At 36.5% G+C, this 21,241-nt stretch overlaps 1 protein-coding gene across 2 annotated transcripts in view; it reads right to left on the bottom strand.

Annotated features, from left to right (window-relative positions):
• DLC1 (DLC1 Rho GTPase activating protein) overlaps positions 1-20,719 on the bottom strand; it is a 228,767-nt gene extending 208,048 nt beyond the window's left edge. The window contains exons 1-3 of one of the 2 annotated variants that reach the window (XM_062641474.1): positions 20,296-20,719; positions 7,472-7,580; positions 5,435-6,602 (exon numbers count right to left, since the gene is read on the bottom strand). In XM_062641474.1, coding sequence (XP_062497458.1) covers positions 5,435-6,490 — 1,056 coding nt within the window. In that variant the 5' untranslated portion in view covers positions 6,491-6,602; positions 7,472-7,580; positions 20,296-20,719. The remainder of the gene's footprint in view (positions 1-5,434; positions 6,603-7,471; positions 7,581-20,295) is intronic. The other variant, XM_062641550.1, reaches the window with a different exon arrangement.
• Between the last annotated feature and the right edge of the window lie 522 nt (positions 20,720-21,241).

Genomic DNA, 21,241 nt, shown 5'->3' with positions numbered 1-21,241 from the left:
TTTGCTTTACTTGCAGCTCTTGCCAGATTCATCCCAACGCCTTTAAACCTACGACCATTTAATAGCAATGTGCAAATGCAGCAAATTCTTTGTGGTGAAGTAACTGTGGATCTCAGTAATAGTTGCCCACTGTACTACTACTACAGACTGTAGCTCTGAGATGTGGGTAGCTAACATGAGATGCGGTAAGCTAACCTTTCAAAGAGCTGTTGTGGCTCAGGATCTCTCATTAATTTTTCTTGGTGTTCATATTCACATTATGAGTTTGGAAAAACAGACCCATGCTTTTTTTCTAAAACCTTTAGAAAGTTCAAAAACTTTGAAAAAATTTTAAAAGTCTCAAAACAGCAAGAGATGCAGAAATGGAACAAAAGCAAATCCAATTTCCATAGATGCTAAAATAGATTTCTGAGGTTTGAATGATGATCTTTAAAAAGAGAGTATCAGATTTTCAATATTTGTATTTGCCATTGCTCTTCACAAAACTGGGGAAAACCATTCCCTAGATGCCAAGATTCTATTATTCATCTCTGTATCTGAAAACAAAGCTATTCTGGCATAAGCACAGGCCTGAATTTTACAGGAAATATAGTTAGAGAACCATATGATTTGAAAGTAATTCTGCTGTGATACTGCTTCTACAGTGACTGGCTTCTGTAGTCTCTAAGGTTACAAATTATTATATCACCCAAGTTCAGCAAGGCATACTCTAAGAACATACTCTGAGAACATAGACATACTCTTAAGAACACAGCAGTTCCACTGGCATTCATTAATGCTTTTTTAATTCCTACATTTAAAGCAGTGAGGCCTTGGTCTCCCCATGATCATACTGAAGCCATGAAGCCTTGGTATCCTACAACCACCCAAACAACATATATCTTTGCCCAAATTTTCATGATCCTTATAAACTAAGAATTGCAAATTCTTTTTTTTTTCCTGGTTGTTGAATTTCTTCAGTAGAATATTTGCAAGACAAACTACTCAATGGGAAAGCATAAACTGTGGGAAATGAATGCATTTAAACATCGCATTTTTCAAAAGTGCAATTAAAGATAATTTGCTTTGAAAATCACCAATTTCTAGAGCTGCCGTCTTCCTTCAGCTGACAGTTTCAGACTGAATTTCAGCAAAAAGTATATTCAGTTCTTATGACAAAATCAGGATACAGCAAAAGGTATTTAATTTTTAATTAAGATTTACTGTACATTCCTGTTGGTTTTATTCATACTTTTATCTTCTTATGTCTGCCTTTCCCATGCTGACCTGTCTCAGTTGTTATTGCAATAACAACTAACTACACAAGTAGGAATATTTTAGACTGGATCCCTAATAAACCAGTTTCTATTGAAAAAAAGAAAAAATACACTCTGACAGTCTTACAAGATAAATAAAAATTGGTATAAAAAAAAAAATCAATCATTAAATTATACCCATTCAGAGTCAAAATTGAGGTAAAGGGAGATTAAGACTTCAGAAGTGACAGGCCTAGAAACTCAGTCACTGGTATTTTAACTGCAACAAAATAAGAAAAAGATCTAAAATTTTGGATACTATTGTTCACAACAAGCTCACATAACCTTTTAAACAACCATCTATTGTTGGCAAGTGAATGCTCAGTTGAAAAGCATTATGCATTGTGAATGGTAGAGATGGAAGGGAAAAAACTTAAGAAAACCATTTAAGTAAAATAGGTAGCTCTTATGATATTTTTGGAAGCTTTCCTATTGCCTCTCCCAGGTACCTCACAGGGAGGACTAAGGCGGCAAGCAAGGCTCCATAGACTTCCTGTGGAGTCATTTTACAGGGTAATACAAGCAGAAGCTCCTGGAAGAACCTAATTTTCTAACTTGCCATAAAGAGCACAGCTTTAGCTTTATAAAACAGAACTTTAAATACAGACTGTAACGGAAGAGAGTCAGCCTTCACACCGCATAGGCAAGCACAATATTCAAGTAGCAAATATGGATGGAAAGACCCAAATTCAACTATGCAAATTCTTTTTCCCCTCACATTAGAATAATTATAATTGATGAAATAATGAAACAAACTTTATTGCAACAGTCCAGAAAATGTAAATCCATGCATTAAAAACTCACAGCTTTCAAGTGGGGGAAAGGCACTGCTACAAAGACCTGTGTCACCCCAGGTAACATTCTACTCAGGTTTATTTCTACATTTACTGCCATTCTTCTGATAATATTTTTCTTAAATTAATTTGCATCTCATTGACACTGGTGGCTGCTGTCATGGTGACATCAGCTGGGTCCTTAAGTATCCTTTGCAAACTACAAAGCATTTAATCTAGAAATCTGGATTAAAATAGTAGCAATAATAGTGAACTCTAGGAAACAGCTCTGACACTTTGGTAGGAATGAGTTTGAGATAACATCTACTGTTTGAAACTGAAAAACTTTTTTACAGGCCACAATGAAGAATTCCAAGTAAAAAAATGTGAAAATCACCAGTTTCATAAAAAAAGAGATAAGGAATTTATACACCGAAATGTTTACTTCATTCCTTTTTCAGTGACACATAAGCAAAATGTTTCGATGAGACTGAAATGCAGTCTGAAATTACCTGTGAAGAGAAACTGACACAGTCACATATACTCCATTTTTTGCCCCTTGATTATCAGTCAACACAAAACCAGGAAAACTGGATTAGTGTGGGATTTTTCAGTCAGACCTATTATTAATTTTTCACAATTAAATTCAGGTGCTTCCTATTTGCAAGCATTAGGAAATCTTTCTGGGAAAGCAAAGAAAAAGAGGGTGCTTTTCATCAACCATCGGAATTGTGATGACTTGAGGCAGCAAAGAATGCTGAAACAGCTGGATCTGTTTGCAAAAAGCATCTTCAGTGTCAGTGCATCCATCATGAGTAAAGCAACTTACTGAAAGGGAGCTAGTGCTGGTCAAAGATCCTAAACTTTAAGCCCTTAAACCTGTATCGGCAGAGGAAGCCAAACAGATCCACGCCGTCTCACCTCAGCTGATCCGAAAATAAGAAGGGAGATCATGCTTTACTGCCACAATTAAAAGCAGTTTAATATATGTTAACAAGGAACAGGTTTTCAGAATTTAGTACCATCAAGAGCAGAATGAGACTACTCAAACAGCCTAAGAACTTAGATGTTATGGAAGTAGCTGAAGTTCAGCACCTTTCTATGATTTCCTAAGATGCCACCTGGAGGTTTGGGTGCCCAAATGCAATTAGCAATTCATCCCCTTGTGCCTTTTCCAGTATTCTGCCCTCCATAAGCACATGTTTACATGCAACTATAATTGACACTCAGCATTAATCAGATAGTGGTATGTTTTAGGCCTTAACTGCACTGTTTGAACTGCTGACCTGGAGAGAAAAGGTTTTATATACCATTCCCAATCCCTTAAGTCTTCCTGTCACTGCAAAGCAAATACTTGGGTTTTATGGATGGATTCAGTTTCAAGTCTGTTGTTTTTCTAATGTCTTGTTAAAATTACAAAAGTGACTTTCAGGGAAAGTTTGTAAATACATGCACATTTTTCATTACAGACTATTACCAACACAGGCAGCCTTTTGTAAAAGAGCGCATGATTAGATATAAGTGATAAAATCCTGCATGCAGCAACATTGTTTGTAGAAGTGTCCTGTAAACTCAGAAATAATCCCAAAAGCAACAGCAGATCATATCTTTTCCCTTTTGCCAAATGTTTTACAGTTGCTGGTAAGGACTCTACTTAACCAAAGTGGTACAAGGTCACTCCTTCAGATTTACAGACTACATCCTCTTTTACAGTGCACACAGCTTCACAGTTGCTGTAGTCACATAACTCTCAACCTTCCTTGAAGGAACTCCTTGTTTTGCTCCTTTCTATGCTTATATCGTTTCTTAATTTTACTCACTATTAAGTCTCACTGGAATTTTACCTTTTTATAGAACTCTTTTTATATTTCATCCTTTTAAATATTTAATGGCACAAACACAAATATATTCTTGACAATAATTCTTGAGAGTATATATTTAAAAGATGAGTAAGTCAACTCTAAACAAGAGACAAGGTGATACATGGAAACTAGCAGGATCAAAGCTATTAAAAAATATAGCATGGTATATCTTGCTAACAATATGAAATGTGAACATAGATATTAGCAACTATGATTAGAAAAAAGGAAATGCTAAAGTAGAGCAGCTGAAAATACGTTTATAATACTAAACTAGCTCTCAAATGTAATATCAATTAGGTTAAATTTTATGTTTTTAAACTTGAAAAGTTTTCTACAGATGGGTAAGTTTCGCATTTGTGATACTGCTGACTAGCAGTTTCTGTTTCTTAATTGTAACTCAGAGACTAGTCACTGAATCGTTCGAACAGTTACCACATTAACTGGAATTGCATGAACCACCAAAGGAAAACTGGCTTTGAGGACTTCTGAGACCTTTTGCAAAATTTACTTACAGCTTCTAACCATATCAATTGCATGCTAATATTACTAAAGTGTCAACACAAGGAAGCAATGGCCAGCAGCTCAGGATGCTGTGTTGGCACGGAGTACTTCAGACATGTGATTTGTGCTTTAGTGAAACAGGCCCCACACCATCACTTCAGAGAAACCAGACTTATTAAAAAACAAACTAACAAAAAAAAAAAAGAAGCTGGATGATGTCAAATGAAAAAAGGCAATGAGAAGTTAACAATTACAATTTGGTTATTCACAAGAATAAGAAGCATAACTAGGAACGGTAGACTTTAAGCTGAATTCTGTGGTCCCATAGTCAGCACATTTCCTTCCATTAAAGCCAATGGGAGTTTTATTGCCAGGGAATCTGTCCATTAAAGTTTTGTAATGATACTCTTCCTTACTCTTTGTAGACAGTGAAACTCCCCAGTTGCTTCAAAATTTCAAAACATTGTTTCAAGCTCAGCAATAATATTTTTTTTTCAAGAACATATGCTCATGGGGCTGAGCTGAAAACCAAAGAACTTCTGCAAATTGTTTCCACTCTTTTTTTACCCCTTTTAAAGTTTTGATACATTTTTTTCTCTGTTCTATTTTTTTAATAGAGCTTCAAAACCCTGGACACAATCAGTTTCCTAAAAGGAAAGAGATAATGATACCTGACAGCAGCAGAAGAAACAAAAATAAAACCAAACCCATAGAAGATACTTATTCATTTAGCCTCAAACATATATGAAAGTTATCTATAAAGTGAAAATAAGGTATCATACAAATTCATGGATTAATCATTTTCAGACTTTAAAAAGAACTCCTGAAACTTAGCTGTTGTAGAGACACAGTTTTCTCCAAACCATTTAAAGAAAAATCTGACAAACTAATAAAACAAGACTGAAAACCACATTTTATTTCAAATCAATTAGTCATGGAATTACCTTCACAAGAAACTGGGGGAAACATTAGAAAAAACCTCTGCAGTTTATGAGCAACCTACCTTTCTTTTGCGCAGTTTCACTTGACTGTCTGAATATTCTTGTGTGGTCAAATGATTCCTTACATGTAAACACTGAATGTCTTCTGCTGAACTGACATTTGAAAGGCATTTGTTTTCAGGGGCCACTTGAGGTTCTGTGAAACCACTTTCATCCAGACCATTTTCCACTGCTGGGATGTGAGAGCAAGTAGAAGATTGCATAAGGCAGTCGCTGGATTCCACTGCTGAACACAGTTGTCTGTCACTGCTGGTGCATGATTCAGAAGAAATCCCACTCTCTACCACATTACACTCAGACTTTCCAAGCCCATCTTTAAAAGCATCAGATTTCCAGGACTGTTGTGCAAGTACAGCAGTATGAAGCAGCTGCTTCCCAGGCATAATAATTTCTTTCACATTTGGAGAATTAGAGAGATTTTCTTCCTCTACATTTACTACTTCATTTAAGCCTTCACAATTACAGAGATCTGGGCTTTGGCCAATACTTCCACAAATGTCATAATCTTCCACCTCCTCTTTAGGAACTGTGTCACCACCAGGTTCCTTACTTGTATCTCCAATTACTCCATATGCTTCAGCTGCCTTGTTGCACTGTGTTATTGGTAACATCTGTGTTAAGGAGCCCGCTCCATTTAAACTCTCCTCTTCAGCTTTTGGTTCCCTTCCTACAGCAGTAATGTGGTAATTAGCACTATCCAGGTTTAGTGCTGAATAATCATCATTGTCATCAGACACATGGACTAGCGTTTCTGTGCTGGCCTCCAGAAAACACTCCTCATCCTCATGGTTATCATTTTCATCCACCTCCTTTGAAACATTTCCCAGCTGCTTTGCAGGGAAGCCAATCAGCTCTCCACTATAACAGCACTCTGGAAACGAAGCGCATTTTTCTTTCCGGTCCACACTCAGAACCTCATCTTGTTCCATACTTGTCTGCAAGTTAGCAGCTACAAGTCCGTGACGACATGCTGTATTATACTCCACAGACTCCAAAGCCAATCCCATCCACTGGGTCACATGCTCTTCCCAGCTTTTCTTTCTGATTGCTAGAGACATGTCATAACAGTTCAGCAGCAGGCTCCAATGTACCTTCCAAAGAGGACCAGAGGAGATGTCATGGCTGCTGTGCACTGCTCTGGAGGGAGGGAGGGTTTCATCATTTTAACATCTGCAAGAAATAAAAAAAAAAAGGCCTAGTTATTGAATCAACTCCAAAAAAAAAAAAAAAGAGAAAAAGGAAGGAATAGTTTAAACAAAAGTGTAAAAGCAAGATAAGACTGCAGGCCAGGCCAGGCATTTAGAAGACTGTTTTGTTTAAAGTTTTAATACTTTTCATGCAAAACTCATGACAACATTCATAATTCAGAATAACTTTTTTTCTGATTACTTTCCAATATCAAGTAAACAAAAATGGTATAAACAGGCATGTGAACAGGCAAATAGCTCCAGAGCCAAGATTTGACAAAAAGTCTTCCCTATGTCTGTCATGAGATACTTATTTCCATGGGTATAAATGGCATTATGCCTTATGGTTGGTTTGCACACAGAGTTATTCTGTATTTCTTCCCCCTCCAGAGATACCCATGGAGTGCAGAATTCTGGCTGTTTCCCAGAGAGGTAGAGCAGAATTTGAGGGTTATTCTGAGTTTACCAAAGTTATAAACTGCTTGTCCTTAGGAGTAGCTTTGGAGTATTCAGTCGCTCTCATTTTTATTGTTACTGTTTCTCTTCCTTCAGGACAAGTTGTAATATGTTCAAGTGTTATGTTAAACTGCAGGGAAATCGGTTGTGTGTTACAAAAAAAAAAAAAAAAGATCAACCCTAAAAAAATGAATTTAAGCTTTTGGAATATTCCTTACCTTAAATATATAATAAAAGCTGAAAAAAAACCCAAAACAAGAACCCCAACATCCTAACCTTGATTAATATATTCAGGATCAACTAACGTAAGGAAAGGAGAAAACTCTTACTTAGGATGGGGCTCTGCAGAAGGGTAGTTTGTGAGCCTGCATGGTCAGTTGTAACTGTGCAGTTCACCTGGATTCCTGGGTTCTGTCAGAGCCTTCTATCCCTGATCAATTATCTAGGTGGGCATTTTTCACGTATCAGGCCTTCCAGATGATGGCATTTGAGAAACATTGTGACACTGCATGTGCAAATTAGCGCAAAGAAAACATGTCATATTAATTTATGCTTTATAAAACAAAATTAAGAAGTTAATTTTCAAATAACAAAACAAAACTTCTGCCCCAGAAAACATTAGAAGTTCAAGGAGCAGACACTTCCTCTTTTCACTCCCTACATAAGAACTGTCAGCACTTGGCATGGATCTGCTTATTGATTTCAGCAAGAAAGAGGATTAAGTACTGAGTTTGTTCTGGGTCATTTCAGTCCAATAAGGCAAATTCTGATTGTCCACCAGGCCACAAAGCTGTCTTGACAAATCATATGCCTGAAGACATAAAAGCATTAGCCTTGAAGGAAATGCAGAATTATGCCTGTGCAACTGAACATCTGTAAACGATGTCCCAACAAACTAACTAGGAGGATAGAGTTGTACATGCTCCTAGATCTTTAACCTCCTTTGAGGATGGCATGCTTCATTTCACGTTCACATTTTCCACCTCTGTGGAGACTCTGCTTGAAAAGAAAATATATTCATAGGGTAAGAGAATTCCATGCACAAGTCATTAGTGTGTGGGAGGCTGAGGAAAATGGAAAATAACACGCAAGCCAGGCCAAAAAAATTATCCGCTTTCAGAGGCAAAATTTAGTAGTAAGAAGTTAATGCAACTTTAGGATCCTCTTGTCTTTCCTGGTCAAACATGATAATAAGCCTAAATATTAAAATGTAAAGTCAAATTATTGTATAAATTTGCAGCATATTTGCATTCTTATACTGACTTCATATTTATATTCTCTTACTATTTCTACGTGTGCAAGGTTCAAAATTACCGCAGTGCAAACCTATAATGATAATACTTTCAACTTCTGTTGCATCTTTTCCTGATGGACCCTAAAGCTAGAGCTTTACTAAACTAAACTAACTGAATTATTTTTACAACACCATGCTGTTTTGTTTTGACATCTGAAAGGTTTACTCTACTGCCCTCCGTTAGCACTGCTTGTAGTTGCACCTGGGGGCAACTCGTTTGCAGCTTCCCTCTATCTTCCCCTACTAAAATAATAGCTCCATTGACTTTACAGAAGATTAAACATGGCTGATACTGCCATACAGGGGAATTTCAAATGAAAATCAAGGAGAGACACCAGTAATGTTAATGGTAAAAAGCTAAAAAATCCAACTTCCCAATGACATACGTGCATCCATTTACCTAAGATTTAGGCTGCTTATAACGTCCAGAAGGCAGGCATTCAAAGAGTTAATGGGTGTGTATTAATCTTGCTGCTGCTAAATGGAGTTACACGTGGGCAGAAAGGGAAGAACAGATCCCTTACTGTTTTTCATTTTTTGGATGTGGAGAGTTATATTTCAAGGGGGATGAAAAACAAATAAATTTTACTTTAGGAACCCTTCTGTTTTACTTGCACTATCACTAGTTTGGGCTTCCTCATAGAGCAGAAAAAATTATTAAACAGGAGAATATCAAATACTTTTCTGAAAAGAAAGACAAATAAATATATGACAAGGGCACTTTCATTGTCCTATAAAATATGAGCTTATGTTAGCACTGAGAATGAAAAATTTACCTTACATTCGCCCCCTCTCCATGCAGCTTCTGCTACCAAACCCTGAATTCCCATGGCACATGAAAGAGCCCATAGTTTGGCAGAAACTCACGTTTTATCCTTTCCCCCTCCACTCCTCAAAGTCTGCATTATCTGCCAGCTTAGAAATTATTTACCTGCTGTAACTGCTTGACTCTTACAGGCCAGCAAGAAACTTCTTTCTCTTTTCTACCTCTGTATTCAGGGTAACCTATTTCCTTTGCACTCATAGGAGGGCAAATGTGCTTTGGAGTATTCACTACTCAAGACCTCAATGAGATTCATAACTGTGCTCCTTTCTCTTCCAGAGAACCAAGTGCATTGCCATGTTGCAGAAGAAAGTGCTTCTGCCTTGATTACTGCTTTTCTGTTGTTGCTGCTCACTTTTTTGTTGATGTGCAACATCTACTGTCTTCTGCAAAATACTACTCTCAAGTCCATTTGTACTCTTCGTAGTGTTTACAGAAGATGTAATTTTAGATGGATTTTGTAATAATTTACTGCTTGTCTCCTTTCACTGTAAAGCATAATGGAAAATGAAAAATAGGGCAAAGCTTTTATGCTTGCTTATTTCTGGAAGTTTTGCATCAAGTCTCATGGAACTGATAAAGCACAAAGTGATGTACAAGTAAGTCATGAACTGGTAGGCTCTCCTATACGTACACTAACATTTTCCTTCAAGGAGGATTCCTGTGACTTTTTTCTGAGAAGCAAAAATGAAACTGTTTCCATCAGGCTTTCAAAATTCAGACAGAATTTCTTTATTTCATGAAATTCCATTCAGGTTTGGTTGTGCTGTGCATTTTTCAAGATGCAGTTTACCTTCTCTCAATTCCCTCCTCAAGGAAACATGAGGGCCTATAACAAGTATCTTTAAGCAGAACAGTCCCTATATCTACAACTGACATCCCATGAAAGCTGTGCAAGCTGCAGCAGGAAGACCTACGAGTTGGAGCTAAAGTGAGAATGGAAAAGGAAGGAATGCCTGTGTCTGTGACTACCTGGATCTGTCACCAGAGATCCAGATCTCCTTCTGGGTCACAGGACAGGACAAAAACCCTCGCAGTTACAAGAGTAAGGAGGCAGAGGCACACAGTCAGCTCCTCCATTTCCTTCCTCAGCCTTCCAGGACAAAAGAGCAGACCCCACTTTGTTTTTTCCAGGGTGGAAGAAATGGGTAAGGAGAGAAATGTAGAGCCATAGGGCAGCAGCAGCCACCACATGGGGTGGGGCAGTGAACCCCATGCCATTATGATGGAAGGGCTATGTCAAAAGCAGACATAAATAAGATACCAGCAAGCAGGATGACACCTTCAGCTGGCCTAGCTGAAGACAGCCACTGACCCAGTGCAACATCCTTGCTGTCCCCACCACATCCACCATACTGACAATTCATTGCACCATGCATGACTCTGCATTGAAACAAATAGAAAAGCTTGGGGAGAGAGAAAACCACGAAGAGTACTGGAGAGGTTTCTAAGTAGAAATTGCAGGGAGCTTCAGGGAGGGCAACCCAGGCAGAACTGCCCCTACTGTCCTGCCAGTGAAATTCAGATTTTTCTAATGCTTTACATGGGATGCAGATCTTTTCTGTGAAAAAAATAAGGCAAAGCACTGCTGACGAACTTACACAGAGATGAAAGACAGTTTCATTACATTTTTTACATAGCAGGCATGTGTAAGCAACAGAGATCAAGCAGAAATATTTATTCTGTTATCATTATTTTATCTTCTTTGGTCTGTGACCCCAGTCAGCAAACTTTGTTTAAGGAAGCCTGAGTGAACAGGGTCTGTTTCCTATAAACCCATCTCACATCTTCCTGGTCTGGCTTATATTCAGCTCTTTCAGTAACCCCATACCAGCTCTGAGACAGAATGTTGTTTACAAATAATTTGAGATAAACCATAAGTCTCTAGGTCTTCACTCAGCTAGTTATTTTAAAATATTCCCTGTTTTAGAATTTACAATCCTTCCTTATTTCCTGTACATATACCACCCTTCGGGTTTTACTGAAGTGGAGGCTCACCTTGTCTGCAGTTTCTATATAAACAGCCTTTGCAGTACATAGGTATTGACCATACTAAGCCCTGATTTCCTAGAATAGAAATATAAGGAGTTTTTGTTGCAGGGTATTAATTTAGAGACTATCAAATGTATTTTCCCTAATTTCTTTACTATATAAAAGACAATCATGTGAGATCAAATATTAAAAGCAGTTTGAACTAATAATCATTTTAAAAATATTTACAACTTTATTCTAAAAATCAGAAAAGGCATAGTACTTTTAAGACAAGTATGTCTTCAGAATGAAAATATAAATCAGTTGAAATCTTTCATATAAATTTTAATAGTAAGGTTTTTGCATGTGTATGCACGTGATGCACTTAAATGTTACAAATGTGAACACAGACCAGTAATACAGCTGCTTCTGATTTTTGTTCTGACAAACACATACGTTGATAGTGTCTTTTTACATCATAGCTGCCATTTTCTCTAAGATCTCTTTTTGTTTTCAGCCATAAATTAGTGGATAGAAATAGAAGTATGGTCTTTGTATAGCAGAGAAAGGTCATAAATAATTAATACATGACTGAAATCCATAGCTCAAGTCCCATTGGCTCCAACAGAAGAGTTTAGCTTCTGTAAAAGTATGTGATACATACTTGATAATCTACTTTTTCAAGAAAAGCCAAGGAAGTCCTGCCTACACTGACAAACAGGTCTATTAAAACTGGCTGACTCACATATTATATATGGTTTTGCTTAAAAAAAATAACTTGAAGGACTCAAATCAGTGCAATCCTATAGAGACAGTGAAGCTTACTAGACACTGCTCACCTATTTTTTTTCTCTTCTGCTTCACTCTACAGACATTTTGAGACAAAAATATACCAAAAATAAACGACAGAAATTAAAAATCCTAACGCATTTCTTTCCTTACACCTCATTTGTTGTTGTTCTGAGAGGGTACATTAGCTGAAAAATCTAAAGAATGAAAACTTAAAAAAAGAAAATAAAACAAACTACAAAGAAAAAAGTAAACCAGAAAACCAAAAGAGAGAATATATTTGGGGGTTCGTTTGCTTTGTTGGGTTTTTTTTTGCTTTGGAGATTGTTTTTTTTTCATTTGTTTATTTTTTTTTTTTTTTTTTTAATTTGTTATTGATACAGGGGGACCCTAATTGCAGTGGAGAGCTAGGAGAAAAAAATGTAGATTAAATTCCCAGTCAATAAATATAATGACATGCAGTTATAAAACTATCAAACTATCAATGCATAATAAAAGCCCCTGTGATATCTCCCATGAACCAGGGGAAAAAAACAACCCTGAGCTAGGAATCACTGTGGCTGGTAAGAAACAGAAATAGGATTTCTTTTTGTTCGTTTTGCTTATGCATGTAAAGAAATAGAAGCTACAATGTATAGTAAATACAAATTATACACTGCAAAAAAAGAAAAACCACACAAGAAGCTAATTAAGCTGTGTACCTGAAGTCATTCCTGTGACTCAATAAGGATTTCCTCTTTCCTGTGGGGATCAGTTTCATTATTCCTTTAATTAAGCTATTTTCTTTTCTCCTTTATAGACACTGACATGTCAGATATTCTCATTTTAGTCTACTGTCAGTGAAAATGTTTAATACTGTTAGGGTTTAACATTCTTTCTTTGAAGCACATTTAATATTACAAAAATTGTGATACTGTCCAGCATTATTATAAGATCTCAATATGTTAAACAACCCAAACTATAAACTTAATTTGGAAAGTTGCTCTTTCAGAGACATCCAAAGTCTTGCTTGTTTTTGAAAATATTATTGGTTCCTAAAATATGAGCCTAAACTTTGTCAATATGCCTTAATTTACTGTTTAGAAAATATAAACCATCAGGGAGTTGCTTTACATTCTATTCCTCCTCAAAAAGTAGCAGTGCTCCTTATCATAGAAAGAAGGGCTTCTACTTGTAGTCAACATGTGATTACAGAGGGTTTTAGCTTGGTTGCATTTGTATTTGGTTCATTTCCAGTGCTGAGCCTCAGATCAGCTAAGCCGCTTCCTCAAGGATGAGAAAGGGGAAATGACAGGATCCAAACTGATCCACAGTTATCCAGGCTTACTTCAGATCTATATTATTTACACACTATTTAACTACTACATCAAAACCAATTTAAAAGCAGTTTAAAATACAAAACTTTATTTTTGTATTATTTTGCATTGATGAATAGTCAATAAAAGATAAATAAATACTATTATTTCATATGTTTCTAATATAATACTTCACTGTAATTTTGTTAATGGCATTTTTACCTATCAGCATTACATTCTATTAGCTGCTATGATAATCCATTACCACAGCATCATTCCAGAATGACAAGAGACATAGAATTTACAGCTGACCACTAGAAATAGAAGAGGGTTTAAACCAAAAAGATAGATTCTTTTTTAGAAGAAAATCAGAGCCTTGATATCTAGCAATTCTCACCTGTGAGTCTGTTGATATTAAAAATTGGGTATTGTGAAAAATATTATACCATCTTGACTTCAACAAAACACTTCTGTCTTTGGAAGGAAGAAGAATAATGTAAGGTGTAAATGTTTGGACTCTTGTTTTTTGCATGAGTTTTTCTTTCCCTACTTTTTATTTTCCCCCAAAATGGAAGTGTTCTATATGGAAATTTCATCACCCTTCTAATCCTTCCCCAAAAATCATCTCTCCACACTCAGAGAATAGAAAAAATAAGATAGCTGGCAGACTCTACATCTCCTTTCCATTTCTTCCTTAACTGGAACTGTCTTGAAAAGAAAAGACATGAAATGAGAAAAGGCCACCCTGATTTTTTTCTAAACTTTTCCTGTTTCTTGTTTTTGTTTTTTCTTTTTGCATGTGTGTGTGGTTTGGTATTTTTTTTTTTGTTTTGTTTTTTAATTCAGTATAGAAGAAATTCCATTTTCTATCCAAGTCAGGTGAAAAACTTATTTTCTATCTACAGGATGTCTTTTTGAAAACAATATAAATTAACTGATTGTTTTCCTTATGCCTTGTAGATTTTAGGTTTTAATACAGTGTTTCCATTTGAACAAAAGTTCCTGGTGCTTGTTATAGCCATGAGCTATGAAATCTGAGGCACTATTAACAATGGCTTTTAGGCAACCTATCTGCTTACTGAATAGTATGGGGCAAGTTCTCATTCCTAGTGCAAATGGGACTAAAAAGTATTTTTGACATTACTGTGCACATTTCGTAAATATAGAACTTTTAAATATTTTTTCCCATAAATAAAGACAAATTCTTTATCATCAAGAGTCTAGAGAGAATGATTGCTAACATGGCTGAGCTTTTTGGTGTGAATGAACCATTAACAGTATCATTTGAAATCTCATTTTGATGCACCTGTATAAAAGCACTGAGAACAAACCAACCAAAAATTTCTGGAATGTAACTGAAGATCTGAAAAACAAAAATTAATCAAAATGGCTGCTTTTCCATGTATTTCTTTGAAACTAAGGGTGAAATAAAATCTAATGCACACTGAAAGTTTTTTTAAACGTACTGGAGGACTTAAGTCCACTTCTTTCAACAGCGTGACAGTAAAAATATAGTTTGTTTCCCAAGTTGGTGAAACTGGGGAGGGTGGGGAATTCTGCACCCGAACAAAACCTTGCAACTGGCCATTTTTCAGTATAATATTCTTATTTTAGAATTCAGGAAGATTATTATTCAAAAGACTTCTCTACAGTGTGTCTGTATCTCCCTTCTTTATCTTCTTCCTCTCTGCCTCTCTAATAGTCATAATGTAAATATGACTACTGTAGTGATAGTTAATAGACCTTCTCCATAGTATGTCCAGAGAGACCTCAATTCCAAGCTTATCAGCTGGTCTCCTGATTTTATGATGATATTCTCCTATTCAGAGTCTGTAACCCGCCTGGAAAGACATATCCAACCCTGGAAATTACTCCTGAACACGAGTACAGGAAAAATAAAACAGATGACTCTTGAGCTCTTGCAGACATCTTCCCTCGATTTTAAAACTGATTCAGTTCTATTTCCTTTACCAGCTACCAGCTCTCACACGACATGCAAAAGCTTTTTTAGTCTTTAGCTACATAACCAATTAAGTTGACAGTGACTCAAGGTTTGGAAGCTCTAAGGAAGCCACTGACATCTGCATATAGCTAGTGAACAGAACTAAAATGTAGATTTGTCTCTGCACATGGAATCCTCCAAGTCCAGCTTCTTCTGTGGAGGGTACAACTCTTTGAAACAATTCTTTCAGCAAAAACTTACTATTGAGAGCTGCCATGTCTCTCTGATAAAACATAATTATCTGGACAAACAATTCAAGCAAAATGAAAAGGGCTATCTGCCATTTAGTTGCAGACAAAAAGCCTGTAATAAATCTAATAGTACAACTTCCAGTGATTTGAGCCTCTGAGGACTGCTCCAAAGTGGAGGGTTAAATGCTCCATACTGAAGCAGTATATCCAAAACAAGTCTTCCTTGCCCATCACATGTCTGTGTCTTGTGGGAGAAAATTCATGAGGAGAAGAAAACGAACTCATATTTTATGATGGTCTTAGCAAAGATATTAATAATACAAAATTAACGTTGTTGGATGCTTTTTTATAATTTGCAGTTATAAAGCCGTAATAATGTAACCCCAACTGCTTTGGCTATGAAAATTTGTCACTGGTTCATCTAGCGTCTTCCATTTTCTGTTACCTCCCTTAGCAGAACAGCACTTTGCAACAATCCTCCAAACTACTCCAGATTTTCTTCACTCGTCAGTGTAATGCAATTTTCTTTTTGAACCTCACTCCTGACTCTGACTTGTACAAAGTGAAATTTTGGATCACGAGGCAAACATTTCACATGCATAGGTGTGCTCACGTTTGATCATTTATTTATTCTAGCATCAAAGTACATTTTTTTCATGGTTACAATCTAGTGCAAAACTCTCACTGATACCCTGGAAAGCCTATAGCTGGGAAAGAAAGAACAAGAGGGTGGGAGAACCTCAAGAGGTTCAGCAGTAACAGAAATTTACAAACTTTCTTAAAGTTCAAGGGCATTTCATCTAAACCTGCTGGAATTTGACGCAAGGTATAATAAAAAAAACAAACAGGAAATATCACAAATCTAAGTAAAAAAGAGAGAGCCTAGAGGGAAATGAAGGCTGGAAGTAAAAAGTGCATTGTGTGAGTTTTGGTTTTAATGTAAATACAGCCTAAGGCAAACCTCTGTATTTGTGTTCAATGTGGCTGATGTGCAATATACCAGAGATAAAACTCCAGGCATTTCTCATTTCAACATAAGCAATTTTCCTCATTCAAGAGAAACAAGCATTTATGGTAATAGTGGATTTGAAATTCTCTACCAACAGCCTGTTCTTAAAATGAGTAGTTTCTAAAAGCATCAACAAATATCAATGGCAAAATATTGGCTGCGGTCAGCAGCACAAAACCATATGCAAATTCAATACTGGTAATTATTTCCATTTAAATAATATTAACAATCCTACTATACATGGGATTTGCATGTAAAAAATCTATATAAATTTGGTTCAGAGTATAATTTTCATATATATATATACACCCACATACACACGTATACATGCACATGTGCCTGTATATATACACACATATTTTCTAGAAAGTTTGGACCAGATGTTCCTTGAGCTCCCTTCCAACATAGTATTCTATGATTCCATGAACTAAAAAATAAACCTGTCTATACAGACAGGCTTAAAGTCCTTACTAAGTATTCACACTGATCACCATCTTTGGATGTGGCCAAGATCCTGAGTTACCTGCTCTATCTGGCTTCACTCTTGTGTGAGTTTCTTGTGGACCAGAAACTTCTAGTGGCTTCTATTAGAAAGGAAATCAAGATCTAGCCCTTCTGAATAAGTTATTTCAATTACTCTTACCAGTATGGTATGCTAGTTTTCTCTTTTTCCTTTTTCTTTTGTAAAAGCAACAGAACACCAACATGAAAAACATATTTTCTTTTTTTCTACAGACAAATAAACAACAGAAAATGGAACCAGATGACTAAAAGCAAAAAGGAGAATGCTCTAAAATGTATCTCCTTTCTGAGAAAAGAGAAAACCATTTGTAAGTTCTCTTCCTTCTTCTGCTACTGCATTCCTCAGGGAAGCTTCATGTCAAAAAAGATGTGTTTCAACAACAAAATTAATATTAAGAAAACAGAAAAATATAATATAAAAAAATCAGCTTAGCACTTCTGAGAGTTTAAAAAAAATAAAATTAATTCACTTTTGAGACTGAGGAAAAAGCCAAAATGGGCATCCTTTTATTGTTCCACTACCTAAGGAATAATTAGAAAAATATTTTAAGCTCAGTGATTTAAAGGAATAACTGTAAGCCTTGCTTATTCAAAAACTACCTACACAAGCCATCACATTTGCTTTTAATTTTCTTCAAGAAGCAAACTCATTTTGTGCTATGTTACAGAGATCTTGAAAGCCCAAATACACAAATTTATTTTGTTATAGTGCACATATTATGGAATTTAATATGGAAGTCATTGGGTACAAGGATCAAAAGAAAGTACACTTACAGGGACATAAATCTGAAGGAAAGCTATGTGCAAAATTTCTATTACATGAATGTAAGCACTTGCGTTTTCTCAAAGCTGCAGATATAAATTCAGGTGCCTAACTGTTCAAAGGAGCCATCTGATATATTTACTTGGTCTATTTTCTTGCTTCAAAGTAAGAACATTAACATTTCTGAAGGGACAAGGAGAGCAAGGTGGGATTGTTCAGCCTGGAGAAGGCTCCAGGCAGACCTCATAGGAGCCTTTGCAGCACCTTAAGGGGCCTACAAGAAAGCTTTGCAAGAGCAAGCAGTGATAGGACAAGCAGGAATGGCTTAAATTCGAAAGAGGGTAGATCCAGATTAGATACTAGGAAGAGAATCTTCACTGTGAGGCTTGTGAAACACCGTAATAGGTTGCCCAGAGAAGCTGGGGCTGCCTCATCCTTGAAGTTTTCAAGGGCAAGGTCAGATGGGGCTTTGAGCAACCTGGTCAAGTGGAAGGTGTCCTTGCCCATGGCAGGAGAGTTGGAACTGGATGATCTTTAATGTCCCTTCCAACCCAAACTATTCTGTGATGAATTTCCATGATTGCTATATATAAAATAGTTTTCAGGGTTGTTTAAGACAGTAAAATTTCTGTGCATTCTTTTTCTTGAACAACAATATCTTGTTATATATAGTTATATATAACTATATATAGCAAGTATAGGTTAGTATAACAGAGAAGCTAGACCAAGTAGAACTGGGAGCTGAACAGTGATTTGCCTTCAGGACTTTCAAATAAAACTTATAAATCAAAAAGGTGGGCATTTATCTGTGTTACATTTCCTTATAGTCTGTAAGAAACTTCAGAGTTAAATGAGAAAATACTTTGTGGGTTCTATTCTATTGTCTACCCTACAGTTCAACAGCCTCAGGTGTAAACTATTTTCATCTGAAAGTGAGTTCAGATGAGGTCATTATATCCTTTAAAACCCAGAAGACTGTGTTGCGAAAAGAGGACCCCTTGATAACGAATAATGATTTTTATTATTTGGTATTTCTGTTTAACTAGAGTACTCGCTAATACAAAATACATACATTCATACTTGCAGGAGCAAATATGGGAATACAGTGCAGTAAAAGCCACTAACGCCAAGTCCCTTGAGACATCAAAGTTCCAGCACAAATTTCGCAGGAGTGACACACACACTCAGCCATTCAGATTCCTCTCAGCTTCTCAGTCCCACCACCTACATACCACAACTCTCCCAGCTCAGGGCACCGAACTGGAGAAGCTGTTTCATAAGCAAATGAGTAACTGTGGTTTTAAAATGCACCCCAGAATATACCCAAGAACATTTTGCTGTCTACCAGCTGTTCCCTGTCCCCTTCAGACCCATGCCCTTCACAATCTAGAGCTGCTTCTGACCACCATGAACAACTTTCTTCCACTCGAATTGCAGTAAAGTTTATTATTTTCAATCTATAGCAGAGGAGATATTTGACCCCATTCAGAGTATTTATTGGTTCTTCATGCCCTTTCATGCCACAAAGTCATTCCTTTATGCACCGCTTCAAAGATAATATTCAATAAAAACACAGTTAAAAACTTATTCAAAGATGTGGACAGATGACTCCTGATTAGTTATCAATCCGGCCAATAACTATATGGAGACTTACTGAGGCACTGAAGAAATAATTTCTCATATTACTTATAAGCAACAGATGTCCTTTCTGATTTTCAGGAAGACAAAGGATACTATGTAGATCGTAATGAAAAATTCTTCTGATGTCCATAATAATTTAATAACTAAATCACAGTTTTACATAATATAGCAGCAGCTCCATTCACACATCAGTTAAAGATACTATCCTAAATTTCCTCCTAAACTCCTTAAAGGCAGATTCTTCTAATTTTTAATAGCTAATAGTTTGCCAGGTTAAGAAAAAATGCTGATTAAATTCATACATCTTCACCAAAAATTCTAGTCAGCTGACATTTACCTAATTTTGCTTTTCCTCTTCTAAATGCTAGCACAGCACACCCCAAACTGTGTGTCTAATCATAGGTTACTAAAAATAACCTAATTTAGCTAATGCCAAAAAAGAAACCTTGGATTTTCTGATACAGAGCATATACATTTAAGACTGTATTGTCAGTTATACCACAAATTTCATTTAGGACCAAGAAAAGGCTAGACACCAAGCCCACCAGAGGTATAACTGATATATCTACCTAAAATGCCCCTCATCATCATTACTGCTGGAGAGAAGGGAAGGGAAGGTTTGGGGAGAGGAAAAAAACATAGCCCTAAATGCCCTCCCTGTTGGCAAAGGAGGTAAAAAAAATAAATCGTTCACGCATCTAGCTGTCCTATTTAATGTACATTAAAAAATATGCAAGCAAGACCATGCAGCTCTATTTCTATATGAACGCAAATAAACAAAGTTCAGCGTACCCAGAATATTTTTAAAAGATGAAAAAATATGCAGAAAAAGTTTTTTTCTAGATCTGGCACATTTCATAAACAGAATTGTCACAGCCTACAACTAAATGTACATTTTAAAAGATTATAATTTTGTTTACCTGCAGTTTTAGTGCTGAGTTCCTGAACGCAGAAAGCTCCAGTGCTGGATACTGCTTGTCTCTTTTCTGTTCTTTCTTTTCTAAAAATTGGTTTCAATCTTTTGATAGTTTAAAGTACAGAAGGATTCCAAGACAGCCTTACCTAGATGAAGAGAATGTGGAGTTCGTACATAACCTTCCTTAAATCTTTGGTCAGTAAAAGAGAAAAAAATACAAACAAAAAAAAAAAAAAAAAGCAACCACCCAAAAAGAAGGAGCAAACAAACAAACAAACAAACGAGACCAGTCCCAGTTAGCTCCTGCTAGCATAAAAGTTCAGATTTCGCTACTGAGATCACTGCTCTATTCTAAACAGTTTTGCTCAATGTGTGATTCTAACAAAAACACCCTCTGCAGCTGGAGGGAGCCTTAACTAAGCACGAGCCTGTCAAGCTTTCCCAGTGACTTCTGTCTACTAAATTCAGACTGATGTTTTGTAAAAGGGGCCTCAACAACCAGGCCCAGATTGCCTGAAAAGTATTTCCTGCCTTTGAGAGAGAGGGAGAGGGAGAGAGAGACAGCGAGCCTGCCTGCCTGAGCCAGGGAGAGGGAAAGGGAGAGAGCACACAGAGATTGGGAGACAGAAAAGACTGAGCATTTCAAGACATTCAGCCTAATACACTGCTGGGCTATTTCTGTCAAACAGGAGGATCGGTGCTACAGTTACATAATGTAAAAATGTTTTTAAACCCCTCCCTCCCGTTTTTTTCCTTTTTTTTTTCTTTCTAAATATGTTTTGTGCCTCTCTACTGTTTGTACAAAGATAACAGAACAAGAAGAGAACATCCCTGAAACACCTGGTCTTTGGCATCAGGCAGAGAAACAGGCAAAGAACGAGATGGTCTAAGCTTAATTAACACATTGCATCGACAAAGAGTCTAGTGCTATTCTGATGAGCAAATATACA

Source organism: Pezoporus occidentalis, unplaced genomic scaffold, assembly GCF_034315485.1.
Source record: "Pezoporus occidentalis ecotype Australia unplaced genomic scaffold, CSIRO_AGI_Poc_V1 ctg1, whole genome shotgun sequence".
Classification (NCBI taxonomy): domain Eukaryota; kingdom Metazoa; phylum Chordata; class Aves; order Psittaciformes; family Psittacidae; genus Pezoporus; species Pezoporus occidentalis.
The sequence above is the reverse complement of the archived record's forward strand: the minus strand, read 5'-3'. Positions and strand labels throughout refer to the sequence as shown.